The 13,792-nt window shown below is 43.3% G+C and overlaps 1 protein-coding gene across 3 annotated transcripts in view; it reads left to right on the top strand.

Annotated features, from left to right (window-relative positions):
• Nucleotides 1-13,792, top strand: part of EVA1A (eva-1 homolog A, regulator of programmed cell death) — a 199,632-nt gene that overhangs the window by 57,255 nt on the left and 128,585 nt on the right. For all 3 annotated transcript variants that reach the window (XM_040554330.1, XM_040554332.1, XM_040554331.1), the window contains exon 3: nucleotides 9,331-9,454. In XM_040554330.1, the coding sequence (XP_040410264.1) occupies nucleotides 9,331-9,454 (124 nt within the window). The remainder of the gene's footprint in view (nucleotides 1-9,330; nucleotides 9,455-13,792) is intronic.

The raw sequence follows: 13,792 nt of genomic DNA, 5'->3' as shown, positions 1-13,792 counted from the left end.
AAATTTGCTTGAAACATTCAATTTGATAGCATGATTGATACCTGTGTGTATAGACTCATCCTTTGCGGGTGAATGACCCACTTAAAGCATCTGGAAGAACTTGAGAACAAGGAAGATGTAATCTTTGGCTTCTCATGCCATAGTTTTATATGCAGGAGGGATTTGAAAGAGATCCTTACCTACATAGCTTCTTATTTTCTCAGAGCTGTTACCCATTAGCTTTCCATAGAACACTTAAGGTGCTTGTAATTACAGCTCCACCTGTTTATCAGAGTGAGAATTGTGTTTCCTGTAGGCATTCTTGCAGCAGATCTCTTGTATAATAAATTTGTTACATGACTAAGACCAGGACATGCCTATTTGTCCATTTTGGGGGGATGCATACCTGCTAGAAGAACATTCTCTGTTCTGCCACAAGTTTGTTAGGGGACCATTGGCAACCTCCTGAGTCTCTTTGGAGAATATTCACAGTGCCTCTTTGGTGCTCCCAAATCTGGCTTTGATACCTCAGTATGCGGTGTCTGGCCAGGGTAGGATGAGTCCAAATGCCAGAGCTCAATCTCGTCTTCTTTCCTAGTCCTGGAGGGGGTGATGCCTCTCTGAAGGTTAAGCCAAAAACTCCATAAGCTGAATGGCAAGCTGCCTGCACCTAGCTGGTAGGAAATGCATGCATGTAGGAAAATTGGACATAGACAAGAAAATTGTAGACAAGAAAATTGTATGTATTCTTGTGATTTTTAAACTCACTTATATGGCTGCTATAAAGAGGACCATTGTATGTGTGTTCTGATTGGCACTAATTTAAAAAGCCAGCTAAACTAAACACTTCCAAATTAAGCATATAAAATTACCATGTCTAATCAAGCCCATGACTGTATAAATTTATTGCTTCTCTGGAGATTGGCCTGGGGGATTGGAAAGGACAGTTACGAATACTATTCCCTGCAAGCACTACCTGTGAGTAACAGTTAATTCCCGTTTAGAAGCTCTTTCCCCTCTAAATGTCCAGTTCAGACATAGTTTCTGTGTTAAAAAGGGAAAAGAAAGAGTTGATTACTCTGAGACAACCACTGCTAATTCAGCCTTAGGTAGTTGGCTGCCAGGATCCCTTGCTTTAGGCACTTGTTTTTGTTTGAAATGAAATGCAGACTACTTGGGAGGGTGTGTCCAAGACATGAAGGCAGTGACCCCAAACTGTGCACATTTCTGTTATTCTAACACCATAATGCTGGATTCAGTGGGAGATTTCCAAACACACAAAGAATTTGGACATTCAGACTGGGATTTCAGTTTTAATGTGGTTGGTCTCCAGTTAGCTTTTAGATTAAGTCACACATATGGAGAGATCAGAACAACAAAATAAGGTTGTGTTGAAAGCCAGACGTTATTTACTTTATAAACATCCTCCTAACCCTATTCCACTCTGTTAAACAGGGGAACCCAGAATTAGCACAAGTCACATGAGATATATTGCAGGAAGAAAAGAGATTTTTCTGCTGTATTAACGAAGCATCTTTGAGATAATTTAAAGATGGGAGTGTAGAAAACTCCTATACAACCTTTAATATTAGGAGCTAATTTTGTTCTCTAATGCTGTTATCTACAGTCTGGGCTGGTATTGTCTCTTATGTACTTTGCCTGTAGAGTCCTGCTGAAGATATTCCTGGCTGGGAGGTGAAAGAGAGCAGTGCCCTAATCCCAGCCAGGAGGGCAGGATGGGGTCACAGAAGAGGAGCATCTGAAGCTCTGCCTTGCTGGATTTGAAAAAAGAGCTGCATTAGCATAGTCCTGTTTGTGTTGGTGTCATTGCAATGAGTTGTGACTTGCACATACGTTGATCCCTTTTGAGCAATTGTGCAGGTCGGAGCATTCATCCTAATCAGAGAACTTGAAGATTTTTGGCAGATCAGCGCATTGGGCTTTCACAGTGGAGTTTTATCCTGCTCTGTAATCCCACGTCACACAGGTAGAGCTGGTCAAGCCCATTTTTAAGCCATGCAATGTCTGATTTTTTGGTGTGTGAGAGTATAGAGAAGGAGCTACATTACATTGCTGCACAGCTGGGGAACATCTGGAGAGAGCTTTTATTCCAAGGAGATTTGGAGATCTGTGGTTCTCTCATCTATCACACTACCACACATATCTGCACTTTGCTTCCATGGGGGCACTGGCCCATAGATTAATTCTATGGGGATCCTATGAGATCTTGCCTTTTGTGTAAATCTGGAAGCCAATAAACAGATACAGTGGCAGTTACGTTTATTCAGAAAAACACATAAATGTTGGCACAGAGAAGAAACAGGAGTGTTACTGCTCTGCGTTCTGCATTGTCTGCTGAGAAGTGCCTACTGATAAGTGAATCTGTTTGGTGAGATACCTAAACACAACTTGTGCCAGCAAACGTACACAGGGCACAGGTATGTTTGAAGGTATATTTGAAGCTGCTCACCTGAAGAGGAGGAGGTTGGGAGTGCCTTGTTTATAAAGCTTTCCACAGCTTCTCATTCCTGGATCCATATATCCTGGATTTCAGCAATACACAACTCAGGGAGAATGTTTAATGATTGGCTTAAAATTATTGCTTATTACCAGAAAACTAGATTACACTTTGCAGCAGATTATCTGCAAAATTTTCATTTTGGTAAATTATCATAAAAGTACAACCAAAGCTTATGTAGAAGGAAAATAGAAAGCCCTGGAGCAAAGCTTATTGAGAAGGAAAATAAAAAGCCCTGGAGATACACTTTTCTGCTGTGTTTCAGCTCCCAGATATTTATCAGAGACATTGAAAGTTAGCTTCTGCCTTCACAGATACATGTCTTGGAATCAGCAGGAAACTGCCCTTTCAGAGGGCAACATTTTACCATGCAACTTGTGTCTCCAAGAGGGCTGTGCTTAGAAGGTGCTCTGGAGCCGAGCCCTGCATCTTGTTAGAAAAATTAAGCAGGTCGGGGAGGGAGCTTAGGCACAGCCTGTGGCCTGGGTCTCTTTCAACACTCTCCAGGACAACCAGCTGCTGGTGACAAGAATCACTAGTGCTGCTGATATGGTATTTCCTTTTGTGCTTTAAGTGAGACACAGGACACCTTTGCTGCCACCATCCCCCACTGTCACTCTAGCAGCCTGTGAGGCAGCCCTACAAAAGGGGGCAGATTCCTTGCATGCTAACCACGAGACTCCCCGAGCCCGTCTTTCCCCCTTCTTTTTCAAAGGATAGGGAGGTTTCTGTTATAGAAATCAAAGGGGAGCTGACCTCTTTGGTGATGAAAAGATGAGATAAACTTCCCAGTAGCTGCATGACTTTCAAAGCATGGGCCAGTCATGAAGTGATGGAGCTGGAAGGTGTGTGTGTTACTGAAGAGGGTTTTGTTTTCCCCCAACATTCTGGCTTAACAGCGTGGCAAAGTGAAATACAAAGCAGAGGAAAATGATTCAACTGCTCTGGCTTTTTTGGAAGGTTAAGGATGGTGGTTACTGGTCATGCCCTGTCCCAGGACATGGTACAGTCCCATGGATGTAACAGCCCTAAGAGTCCTTAACAGGAATTAGGGTCCTGCTGTAACGGCACTACACAGACTCAGAGAAAGGGCCCTTCCCCATGTCTCTGAATCTATAAGATGATGCTGGTCAAAGGGAAAGAGGGGGAAATGTAACATAATAGAAAAATAATTTACACCAGACCACATGGTCATCAGTACCGCTGGGAGGAAAACCCAGGGTTGCTACTTATATTGCACATTAGAAGATCTCCACGACTTACAGACAATCTGAAAAAGGAAACTTTCAGTTTCAGAAATACCAGAATTAAAGAGCAGTTTGGGCAACTCTTCATCAGACTATGCTGATTGTTTCACAGAGGCTCATGAGCAGTGAGTTAAGGGTCCAGAAGAAGTTAATGCAGTGCCAAAGTTGCTCTTAAAAATCACAGAATGAGTGAAGCTTCATTCATGAAACTTACACTGGCTGAAATACAACTGTCTGGCAAGCATCCCCCCCAGCTAATTATTTGCAAATAGAAGACAAGCTTGATGCAGAGGTCATAGATAATCTCTAAATTGCTATATCTTTGAAATCTTTGGCTTGACTGAAATAGCTCGTCAGAGCAGCATGATTATGTGCCGCAGAAGGAGGGACACTGGAGGCAGAGGTGGCCGATGCAACCTGTCTCCCTGATGAGGCAGGACTGCTCCCTGGGGTGTAAGCCTCCTAATGCTTTGTTTACTCTAAATTTAAACTTTCCAAGTCACGGAGCTTCCATCATTGCTACTAAGACCCTGCTTGACAGTGTAATGATTTGCTCTCAATGATTTTTCTCCACTCTGTTTTAAGCTTTCACTTTCTTTAATCCCATGATTTTTGGTTATGCATCCTTTTGTATTTCTTTAGCTTAGACCTCCTCTCCCTTTGAAGTTGACCCCACATACAGATTAAGTTTCCCACTGTTAGGAAATGTAGGTAATGGTTAATTAGGCAATATTTATAATGCAGTTTTTATCAGGTCCTTCATCTGCTAAGCATAGTCCTACTCCTTGTGAATTGCTGTCTCTGGGCTCTTTCAAGGCTTCACCAGAGGAAATCTGGTGAATCTTGAGGTTGCCTTTTACCATCTCAACCCCACTGCTCCCTGTCCTACTGCCCTTGTTGGTGTTTACTATTGCCACAGCTGAGCTGGTGGAAAGGAATTTGTGTCCAATTTTCAGCTGTATTTCACAGTCTGGTGTGTTAGAGTAAGTCACCAAACGTGTGGGCATAGTTCCCTTCTGCTGACTCCCGTGTAAGCTCCCATGTAAGAGTGATAAGAGATAGCTAGCAGAGCACTAAAACCACCCATAGGTCAGTGGTCAAGGTTCAGGGCCTTTGTTCTCTTCATTTGATGCACAGATTGAATGTGGTAATTTGGGCAAAACTGAATTACTTTCCAGTGGAGCAGGCTGGGAAATTGCTTCATAAAGCCATAGGCATGTAACCTGTATATCATCGACGCGGATTTCACTTCCTCGTGTACTTGTTCCTTCCTTGTTCCTGATCCTTCAAAAATCTTCTTGCTCTATGGACTTTAATAATTCACACACGTGAATAGAGATGAATGTGCAATCTGCAGATAATTAGAAGAAGGACCTGTAAATAAGTTTGCAACTTAAAAGTGCTAAGTTTGTAGTATGTTTTAAGGTAATATCAATACACGGGGTTATATAGAACCGTATCAAAATTCAAATAAAATGAGATATAAAGCAATCACAAATGCATCGTGCTGTGTGGCTTTGTAGGGAGAGCTAACACTACCTTGTTTGTTGTATTTATTTCTTCTTACTGCAAAACTCACAGAGGTGCACCAATATAAGTGTTGGTATAACTCCACCGTAACAGTAATACCTGGACTGAATGTGACCTAAAAATGCTTAATGATATATGTACATATATATATTTAATTACTGGTATCTTCTTGTGTAGAATTCTTCATACAGATCTCTGCCCATCTTCATTTGACTGCACACCGTCAATCCACTCATGCAGCTTGCTCCCTGAATTACTCTGCTCAGCAACATACAATTTGGGCAATCATTTAGTAGGGTTCCTCTGTGTAATTTCATGCCTGACTGACATGCCCTGAAGTCATCCTTATGTTCCTTTGACGATGGAGGCTGTACAGAGAACAGCCCTCTGGCAAAATCCCAGCTCCCATTGAGTTTCACTATTGGCTGCTATGGGTCCAAAGTTTCACCCTCTGCGTGTTAAATCTATGAACTACTACAAGGCAGTAAGAACTGAGATAAGCTTAATTGCCTTGGGTGTTAAGCTCAGTTGTGGTTTATTTTAAGTGCATACGGGAAGCACTTCTTGAGTGATTTGAAGAGACAGAATAAAAATGAATGCACCCTTGGGAATAGCTGAGGACAACCTTGTTGCAGAGTTCCCATCCAGTCCCAGATTTAAAAGTTTGTTATCTAATAAGCACAAGAAATTACTTAGCTAACGAGCACAACAGTATGAGCATGAGAAATGTGTTTCATCTGCAATGCCCACTAGGAAGATGTGGTTTTGAGCTTGAGGCTGCCCTTGCTTTAAGACCCGGGTCACTGCAGTGAGATTAATCCAGGGCATAAATCACAGGGGTTAGATTAGTGTTTGTTTTACTTGAATTCACATTTCTTTCTCTCTTATCTCCTCTAAATCTTGCAGATTCTTAGCTCAGTCACGAGCCATAGGATGGAATGGGCTTAAACAGCCACAGCTTCCCTCCTGAGCACTGGCTGTCAGCCCTTGGGCTTGATTTACCACTGAAATGTAATTATAAAATGGCACAATGCAATTAATGTGTCTTCCCTCCTCTCTCATGCCAGACAGGAATTCCTCCTCCACCTTCTCCCGTTGGAGTGATTTTTATAACATAATATCCAACGTGACTTTATTTTATGTTACTCGGGGGTCTACCAGATGACATTGACACAAACAGATGATTGTATATACCAGTTAGGGACAATTTTGTGTGTCTATAACTTCTTCTATGCAAGATCAGTTTGCTCATGGGCCTCTTTTTATTGGTTTGTTTTTGTGGTTGTGTCTTCCCATTTTTACAACTGACAGTGAGAAAAGAATAAATTGCCTACATTTTTACAGCCGTTCATCACACCCATGTGAGCTCAGGACATTCACTACCAAGAAAACCCACAGCCTTCCTGGTGTCAACCTGGCTGATCAGCTGCAAATACTTCAGAAATGACATCTGGTATCTGCTAAAGCTCTGATCTTGCCTGGAAGTGTGATTCTGCAAGTAGGACCAGAAAGCTAAAAGCGTTGGTTTGCAAGCTAGTGTGAGTCTCACCTTGTCACACGTTCTTCAGGGTCGCTGTGTTGCATGGTGTTTAAGAAGATGGTGCTATGCAGCACAGACTGACGAAAGCAATGGGGAAGAAGCTTTCTTGCCAGGATAGGTGAAAATTGTATACACCAGTTTTTAAGTTAACAGTAAGGCTGGTGTAACTTGGTTTTTGATTTCTTCTCCTTCCTTCCTTCCTTCCTTCCTTCCTTCCTTCCTTCCTTCCTTCCTTCCTTCCTTCCTTCCTTCCTTCCTTCCTTCTTTCCTTCTTCTCTCCTTCTTTCTCTTTCTCTCACTTTCTCTCTTTCTCTCTCTTTCTCTCTTCCTTTCTGATTAAAGAGGAACAAATGCTGCTTAGGCATTGGAGACGAAATTTGCAAAGAGGCTTCTTGTTGGCCTCAGTCTCTGCTGAAATCCAGGGTGGTATTCCCACTGGTTTTAGTGACACCTACTACGTAATGTTGAAGTCTTTTGAAAATCCCAGCCATGCAGTATGAAGAGGTTTGCTGACCAAAAACCTGAGTCTGCTGCCTTTGAGGAGAGAAAGCTTCCCTGTGGGAAAGAAAACTTTCAGGGCGTTCCTTCCTTCCTTTTGCTACATATTCATAGCACTGTCTAGGTGTAAATGCAGTCATGGCTGTGTGGTATGAGCAAATCTTTCCGGGTCCCCAGTGATTTGGAGAGGATTTCTCGCCATATATAAAGCACTCAAGAGTTGCTCCAATTGTTCCTTGCCTTGTGACATCAAAAGAGGTGTCTGCATAGAGGTCTTACTTGAATTCTTTTTCAACTCATTGGCTTTTGTATTAAATTAAATTCCATATGCTGAGTGAACAGTCAACCCTATGAGCCTAGAGGAAAGAATATGCTGTTTTTATGCATTCTAACATGGTGGTCAAGCTACGGCTAATGCTCCCAGGCACCTCCCACACTGATCACCTTTTGGCCTTTCCATTGTAAGCCCTGTATTTTGGAATGAGATGCTTGCATTTTATTAACTTTGTGAGTGGAAAACAACAGTACATGTTCTCTGCTGTCTAGGAAAGGCCTGAATCATCTTGGTTTCAACTTTAAAATAAAGGTCAGACTTGAGGCAGGCACAAAATCTTGCATGTGTCAGTCCCGAAGGTGAAAGCTTTAGGAAGTTGCAAGGAACCGTGGAATGGGGCAATTCCAAATTGCACTTGAAGCTGGAGCAGCTGTTGTTCAGAGGGTGACATTCAGAGTTACAATGCTAAAGATAATATATATTATGTTCAGGGAGAACTCAAAAATAGATAGTCACTGAGGCAGATAGAAATTAGGGTGGCATGCAGTGGCCTTTATGTAAATGGCACAGGGATGAGATTGTGGGAAAGTCCAAATATTGAGGTAGGTACAAGAAAGGGAAATAGGGAGGCATCTGAGGGAGTTTCTGAGAGAGGATTTTCCAGCAACTCCTTGCAAGTGAAAAATTAATTGTTTTGGGACTGGAATTCACTGCTCTGTATTGCAGGGACTTAGTGAGGCTGCTGGATTACCTCGCTCTGCGGTCTCAAAATGCTCTGACAGGTTCATGTGTGTCAGGCAAACATTATGGTAATTTTAGCGCTGTAGGGGCTCTACAGGAGTATACCTAAGTCATCCAGCTGAATTTAAAACTTAATTACTGCCCCACTTAACAATATTCCCTCCCCACACTTCTGCTCTAGAGGATCATAGGGTTAAAAAAATCATTAATCTTTCTTAATGAAGCTATTTTCTAGCAGGAGACAGAATGTCTTGCCCCTGTGGATTCTGAGACAGAGTTTTTATGAGTGTTATGAATGGGCAAGTGGGAAGCAAGAGCCAGAGGAAAAGCAGTGTGAAAAAACGGGACCAGGGCCCAAAATACGGGTGGTGGGAGGACCTCCGACCCACAGACCCTTGCTGAGTTGAGCTAAAAGGAAAGCAAAAGGCATGGGGAAGAGGGGCAAGCCTTATTAAAAACTGAATAAGTTGGCTATGTAACAGCATTCCCACCACAACGACTAATTATTGGAATACTAGCTATTGCCAAAACTTTCATATAACCAAGAAGAGAGCTCCTTTGAAACCTGTGGTTGAAACTGTGATTCTCTAGAGGAATCTAAAGCAGAACAGCGTGGGCAGAGCTTGGGCCTCTGTTTTTAATTGTCAAGGCTTTTCCTGGGACAAGCTGCTGGTACTGCCTTATACTACAATTAAATTGCATGCAAATGTTTCAAAATCTCTGTGACCGGCCCAATGCAAAGCCCTCCTTTTGCATGCATGAGAGGAAAAGAAATGACACTCATTAAAACAGTGCAAGCTTTACTCCTCTCTTTTATCGCATGGTTCCTTCAGTACCCATCACGTTAAGCTGGGTAATATAATTATTGCTGGAGCCAGTTAAGGAGGCAGGGATTGCCATGCCCTTCTCTGGCTTGTCTGCATTTGACGATCCTTTTGGGAGATACTGAAGTGCTTTCGTTTTTCTGTCTCTTGTGCGCGTCTGTGTGCATCCCCTGCTGCAGAAGATGCTGGACGAGTGCCAGGACAGACGGAGCTGCCAGTTCCTTGTCAATAGCCGGCTGTTTGGCGCAGATCCGTGCCCTGGAACCGGCAAATACCTCCTCGTGTGGTACAAGTGCAGGCCAAGTGAGTATCTCTCCATCAAATCTGTTTGCTCTGGTGAGACCAAAACAATTTTGTGCTTGATCCTTGCCAGCGAGACCTTCTGGGACTTTTTGGTCCCTTCCACCTTTATTTTCAGTGTAACATAGCCCCTGGGTGCAGCGCGTTTCCCCTCTCCCCCTCACTTGCTGCACTGCTCTTATGCTGCTGCTTCATCTCTTCCCATCCTGCTGGCAGCCCGTGGAGCAGATTGTTTTTGCAGGTGCCAGAGGAAGCCTTTGCCAAGCCTTAGCTCATGCTGCCCTGCAACGCTGTTCGCAGTGAGGGGTTTGCTTCAGCTCCTATCCAGTTCCAGGCATAGGAGCAGGCTGCCCCGAGGAGCTGTGGGTGCCCCATCCCTGGCAGTGCCCAAGGCCAGGCTGGATGGGCTGGTGGGAGGTGTCCCTGCCCATGGCAGGGGGCTGGAACTGGATGGGCTTTAAGGTCCCCTCCAACCCAAACCATTCTGCAATCTGGGATGCCCCTCCTGTCCCACTGGGACTTGTCCCCTCTCTGCCTGCCCACGGCAGTGTAGTGACAGCCTGGGTAGGTGAAAATTTTGGATTCAGGTGCCTGAAGCAGACAGTTAAGAGAGTTGAGCAATGAGAAACTCACCTGCCCACACCATGCGACAATCCAGCTTTTAATTGCTTCCAGATCAGGCTGGGTGACATTAAACTGTATTTTGTGGGATCTCATTAGCTGTGTTTAAATTAAATGGGGTCAGTGCCTGGGTACTGGGAGTACAATTGTGCATGCTGCAGAGGAGTGTGGTTTTGGATCGGGACAACCAACAGTCTCTTAGCCAATTCCTGGCTCTGCTGGGGGATTCAACATGATTCCTTGAGCAATTTGGAAGCACGCACATTAGTTTGGAGACAGATCAGGTCTATTGGTGGCCAAAGAGTGGCAACTGATTTCATACAGAGAATAGACCCTGACAATATTATTAATCCAGACATTTCAGACCAAGCCCTTTTGACGACATAAATAACATGGTTCCAGCATCTCATCGGCAAAATTCTAGGGGGAAAAATATATATAAAATAAAAGAGTTTGCACGGGGAAGAAAAACATACCTGATTTCTGAAAGGGTTTGAAACAACGGCAAAAACATCCAAAAACTGAGCTGCAGAGAAGACTTTTTGCCCCAGCACGTAGAGACCTGTGCTAATGAAATGAAGGGATCTGGCAGGATCTGTGAGGAATTCAAATGAAAAGTAGGTAATGAAGCACCTGCACTTACTGTGGGGTTTTCGTGAGTGATTGGAACATCTCTCGTTCGTTGAGAAGCACATCTCTGTGAAGCAGGAGCGATTAGCAGGGTGTTCTGACAAGTCCTCATAAACTTGGAGGTTTTATATCAAAGCTCACTTGAGAAATCTGACTATTGAGGCCCGTGCTGAACTTCTGAAGGCACTTCAGGATCCCATCTGTGCATAAATATTTATGGCTTGGCATTCTTTGCTAATTACAGCTATGCTAGAAAAGAAAGAGTTTGTGTGTGTGCTGGGTAAGTGATTTTCCTGAAAGAGAGCAGGGGAAGTTGTTTGAAAACATTTCACCAAGACATTTTTTTTTTCAGACAGCTCCAGGGTAGGGTAAAACAGGGTAACCTGACAGAAACTGTTATTCACTGAGCAAACTTTTAATCAGAACCCAGTGGATTAATAACAAGTTTTGAAATATGTGAGGATTAGCCTTGCACAGAGATACCAGGACACATTCAACCGTTCCTTGATGATTCAATGCTTTAAGTCTCAGAAAAAGAGCCTAATGCTTGTTTGAGTCTGATAATCATGTCTTTTCACCCTTCTGTTAGGAGAATGCTAATGAAAAGACTGGTGAGGATGGATCCACAGAATGCAAAATACAGGACTCACAAATTTTGGTTGTCTCTTTTGAGCACTGAGTACTTGAGTATTGTTTATGAGTTATTAATGAATTCAGTGGAAGGTCTTCATGCTTAAGAATTGATCCCAAAAGCTGTGGTCCCATGAAGCGTTGCTCCAGAAAGTCTGAGCACCCATAACTGTAACTGAAGACTACCTGAGGGTCATTTTCAGGAGCTCACTGCCTGCCACATGCTTTGATCCATTATTTTATCAAAAGATGTGTGCAATTTTTTGGACTATGCCTCTGTTCCTGGCTTTGTCATTCTTAACAGTATACATGACTGAAGTGCTCTAATAAGAAGCCACTTAAGGTCTGAATTGTCCTCTAAATATATTTGTCTGTTTTCTTTGCCTATTGAGGGAGCCTGATGTGGTGCTACTGAACCATGGCTAAGTGCCCACCTAGGTAGAAGGAACGGGAGTTTTCCTGTATACAGGTATGAAAGGCACTTTGGGAAGAGGCCTTCAGAGTTTGGACAGAACATCTTAATATAAATAAAGGATGCCCAAGCCCTCCAGTTTCAGATTCATGCTGGAGCCTCGAAAGGCCCCTAAATAGATTCAGTTACCTAAAAGAAGGTCTTTCTTGAAAGAAAGCAAAATTGAAGTTAGTGGCCTTTACTTGTACTTTTGCTGAAGAATAACTAGATGATGCAGTTATCCCTCCAGCCACTGTCACTGCAGTTATGCCTCTCTGACATTACATTGCATTTGAAATTTAATGGTTTCAGTGCTCACTGGCTGTATGGGGTTCATTCACAAGGCAAGGTGCTATTTTGGTTCCTCATGGGCAGAATTTCAAGGAGATGAACAGTATATCATGCTGAAACTGAAAGCCCTACATTTTCCAAATGGTGAAGACTGCTTCCAAGTGGTGGAAACTTTAAGCGGTGCTTGCTTAACCAGAAGCAGTAAGAAATTCAATAGCTTGTGTGTTTTTGGGAAGTGTTGATCTAATTCTGGTCCCCTGTGATCCAATGGCTGGATCTGGGGTCTAGGGAGCACTCATCTGCATGTACAGGTTTCAGATATGTACCTGGGACTGCTTTTAAATGGCAGAAGTTGGCAGTCCTGTGTATTCTCTCTGCTTGTAAATAAATACACTCTGTGTATGTATACTTTTAACTCTAAGGTACAGAATTGTTAATGAGATCAGAAATGATCAATAAAATCCCGTCAGCTTGGGGTAAGGGAGACTTATTTATTGCTTCTATGTGGCTTGAGGGCCAAGGTTCAACAAAGTATATAGGGGGCCTAGCTTTTTGTTTCTTTTCCCAATGCATGTGGGCCTTAGTTTTGAATATGCACCAGCATTTTGGGAAGATGCTCGTAAGTACAGTACAGGTCTCAGCAGAGCACAGCTATGACTTGTGCTTCTAAACTTGGAGGCAACCTTTGTAAATCATCCTGGTACCTACAGCCCAACAGAGCCCTCCCAAGGAGTCCCTGCAGGACAAGGCTGGCAGATGTCACTGCCAGCAGTGAAACCTGAAGCTGTTCTTTGCTGTTGTCAACAGATCCTCAAAGAGTGCCAGAGAGCTGCTGTGGGCACAGGATTTCCATCACTCATGTTATTACACCTCTGTTGAGGGACAGGCCAAGCAGGCCAACCCAAGCAACTCCCAGGCCCAGTCTGGGATTTAGTGCTGGCCAGGAATGGTTTCCAATAGAAAGTTTGGATGTGGCCACCCTGTTTTAGAGGTTAACAAAGTTCGTGAGAATGGCTGCAGGCTCTTCCATGCCAGTTGGCCTCAGTGCCAGAGAATTGGCACATTTAACTTATCAGGGCTGAGGCAGCCTGAGATCTATGTCCAAAGCACACCAAAGCCTAGGATCAGGCCCTGAGCACACAGAGGATTTCATTCTCCAGGGTACCTTTCAGGATCATTAAAAAATTGCACACAAATCCAATTATTTCTCAGGTAACATGCTGATTTGATTATGACCCATTAAGTATAATTACAGGGCAGGCTGCAGGAACATATAATTAGAGGGAATTGACATACTATTTAATTGGTCTAACATGAATTCCCTCTAACTGAAATCTGGATTCACCAATATTATTTAAAACAATTCAGTGCTTGTTCATCCCCCTACTTCAGAGACAGATTGCGTGTATTGTAAGCTAGGAAATATTTGCTGTGTGCCTAACTTTCCAGAGGGGCTGCGAGATCTGACCCTGGCTGGGAAGAGAATCATTGGGGCTGCCCAAATCATGCTATTGCAGCATTTTACCAGGTTGGTTGCTGCTCTGGCTATTGCAGGAGCAGGGATCGAACTGTCCCTCCAGAGCATCTGTTTGCCCATGGTGGCTTTTGTGGTTGTTTCTTTTTGGCTTTCTATTTCAAAAGTGTTAGTGCTCCTGGACAAAATGAAGACATAAATGCTTGCTTGTCTCTGCTAAAGGATTATTTAGGACGAGATCTGT

The sequence above is a fragment of the Cygnus olor genome, chromosome 3 (genome assembly GCF_009769625.2).
Source record: "Cygnus olor isolate bCygOlo1 chromosome 3, bCygOlo1.pri.v2, whole genome shotgun sequence".
Lineage (NCBI taxonomy): Eukaryota > Metazoa > Chordata > Aves > Anseriformes > Anatidae > Cygnus > Cygnus olor.
This window is presented reverse-complemented; position numbering and strand designations above follow the sequence as displayed.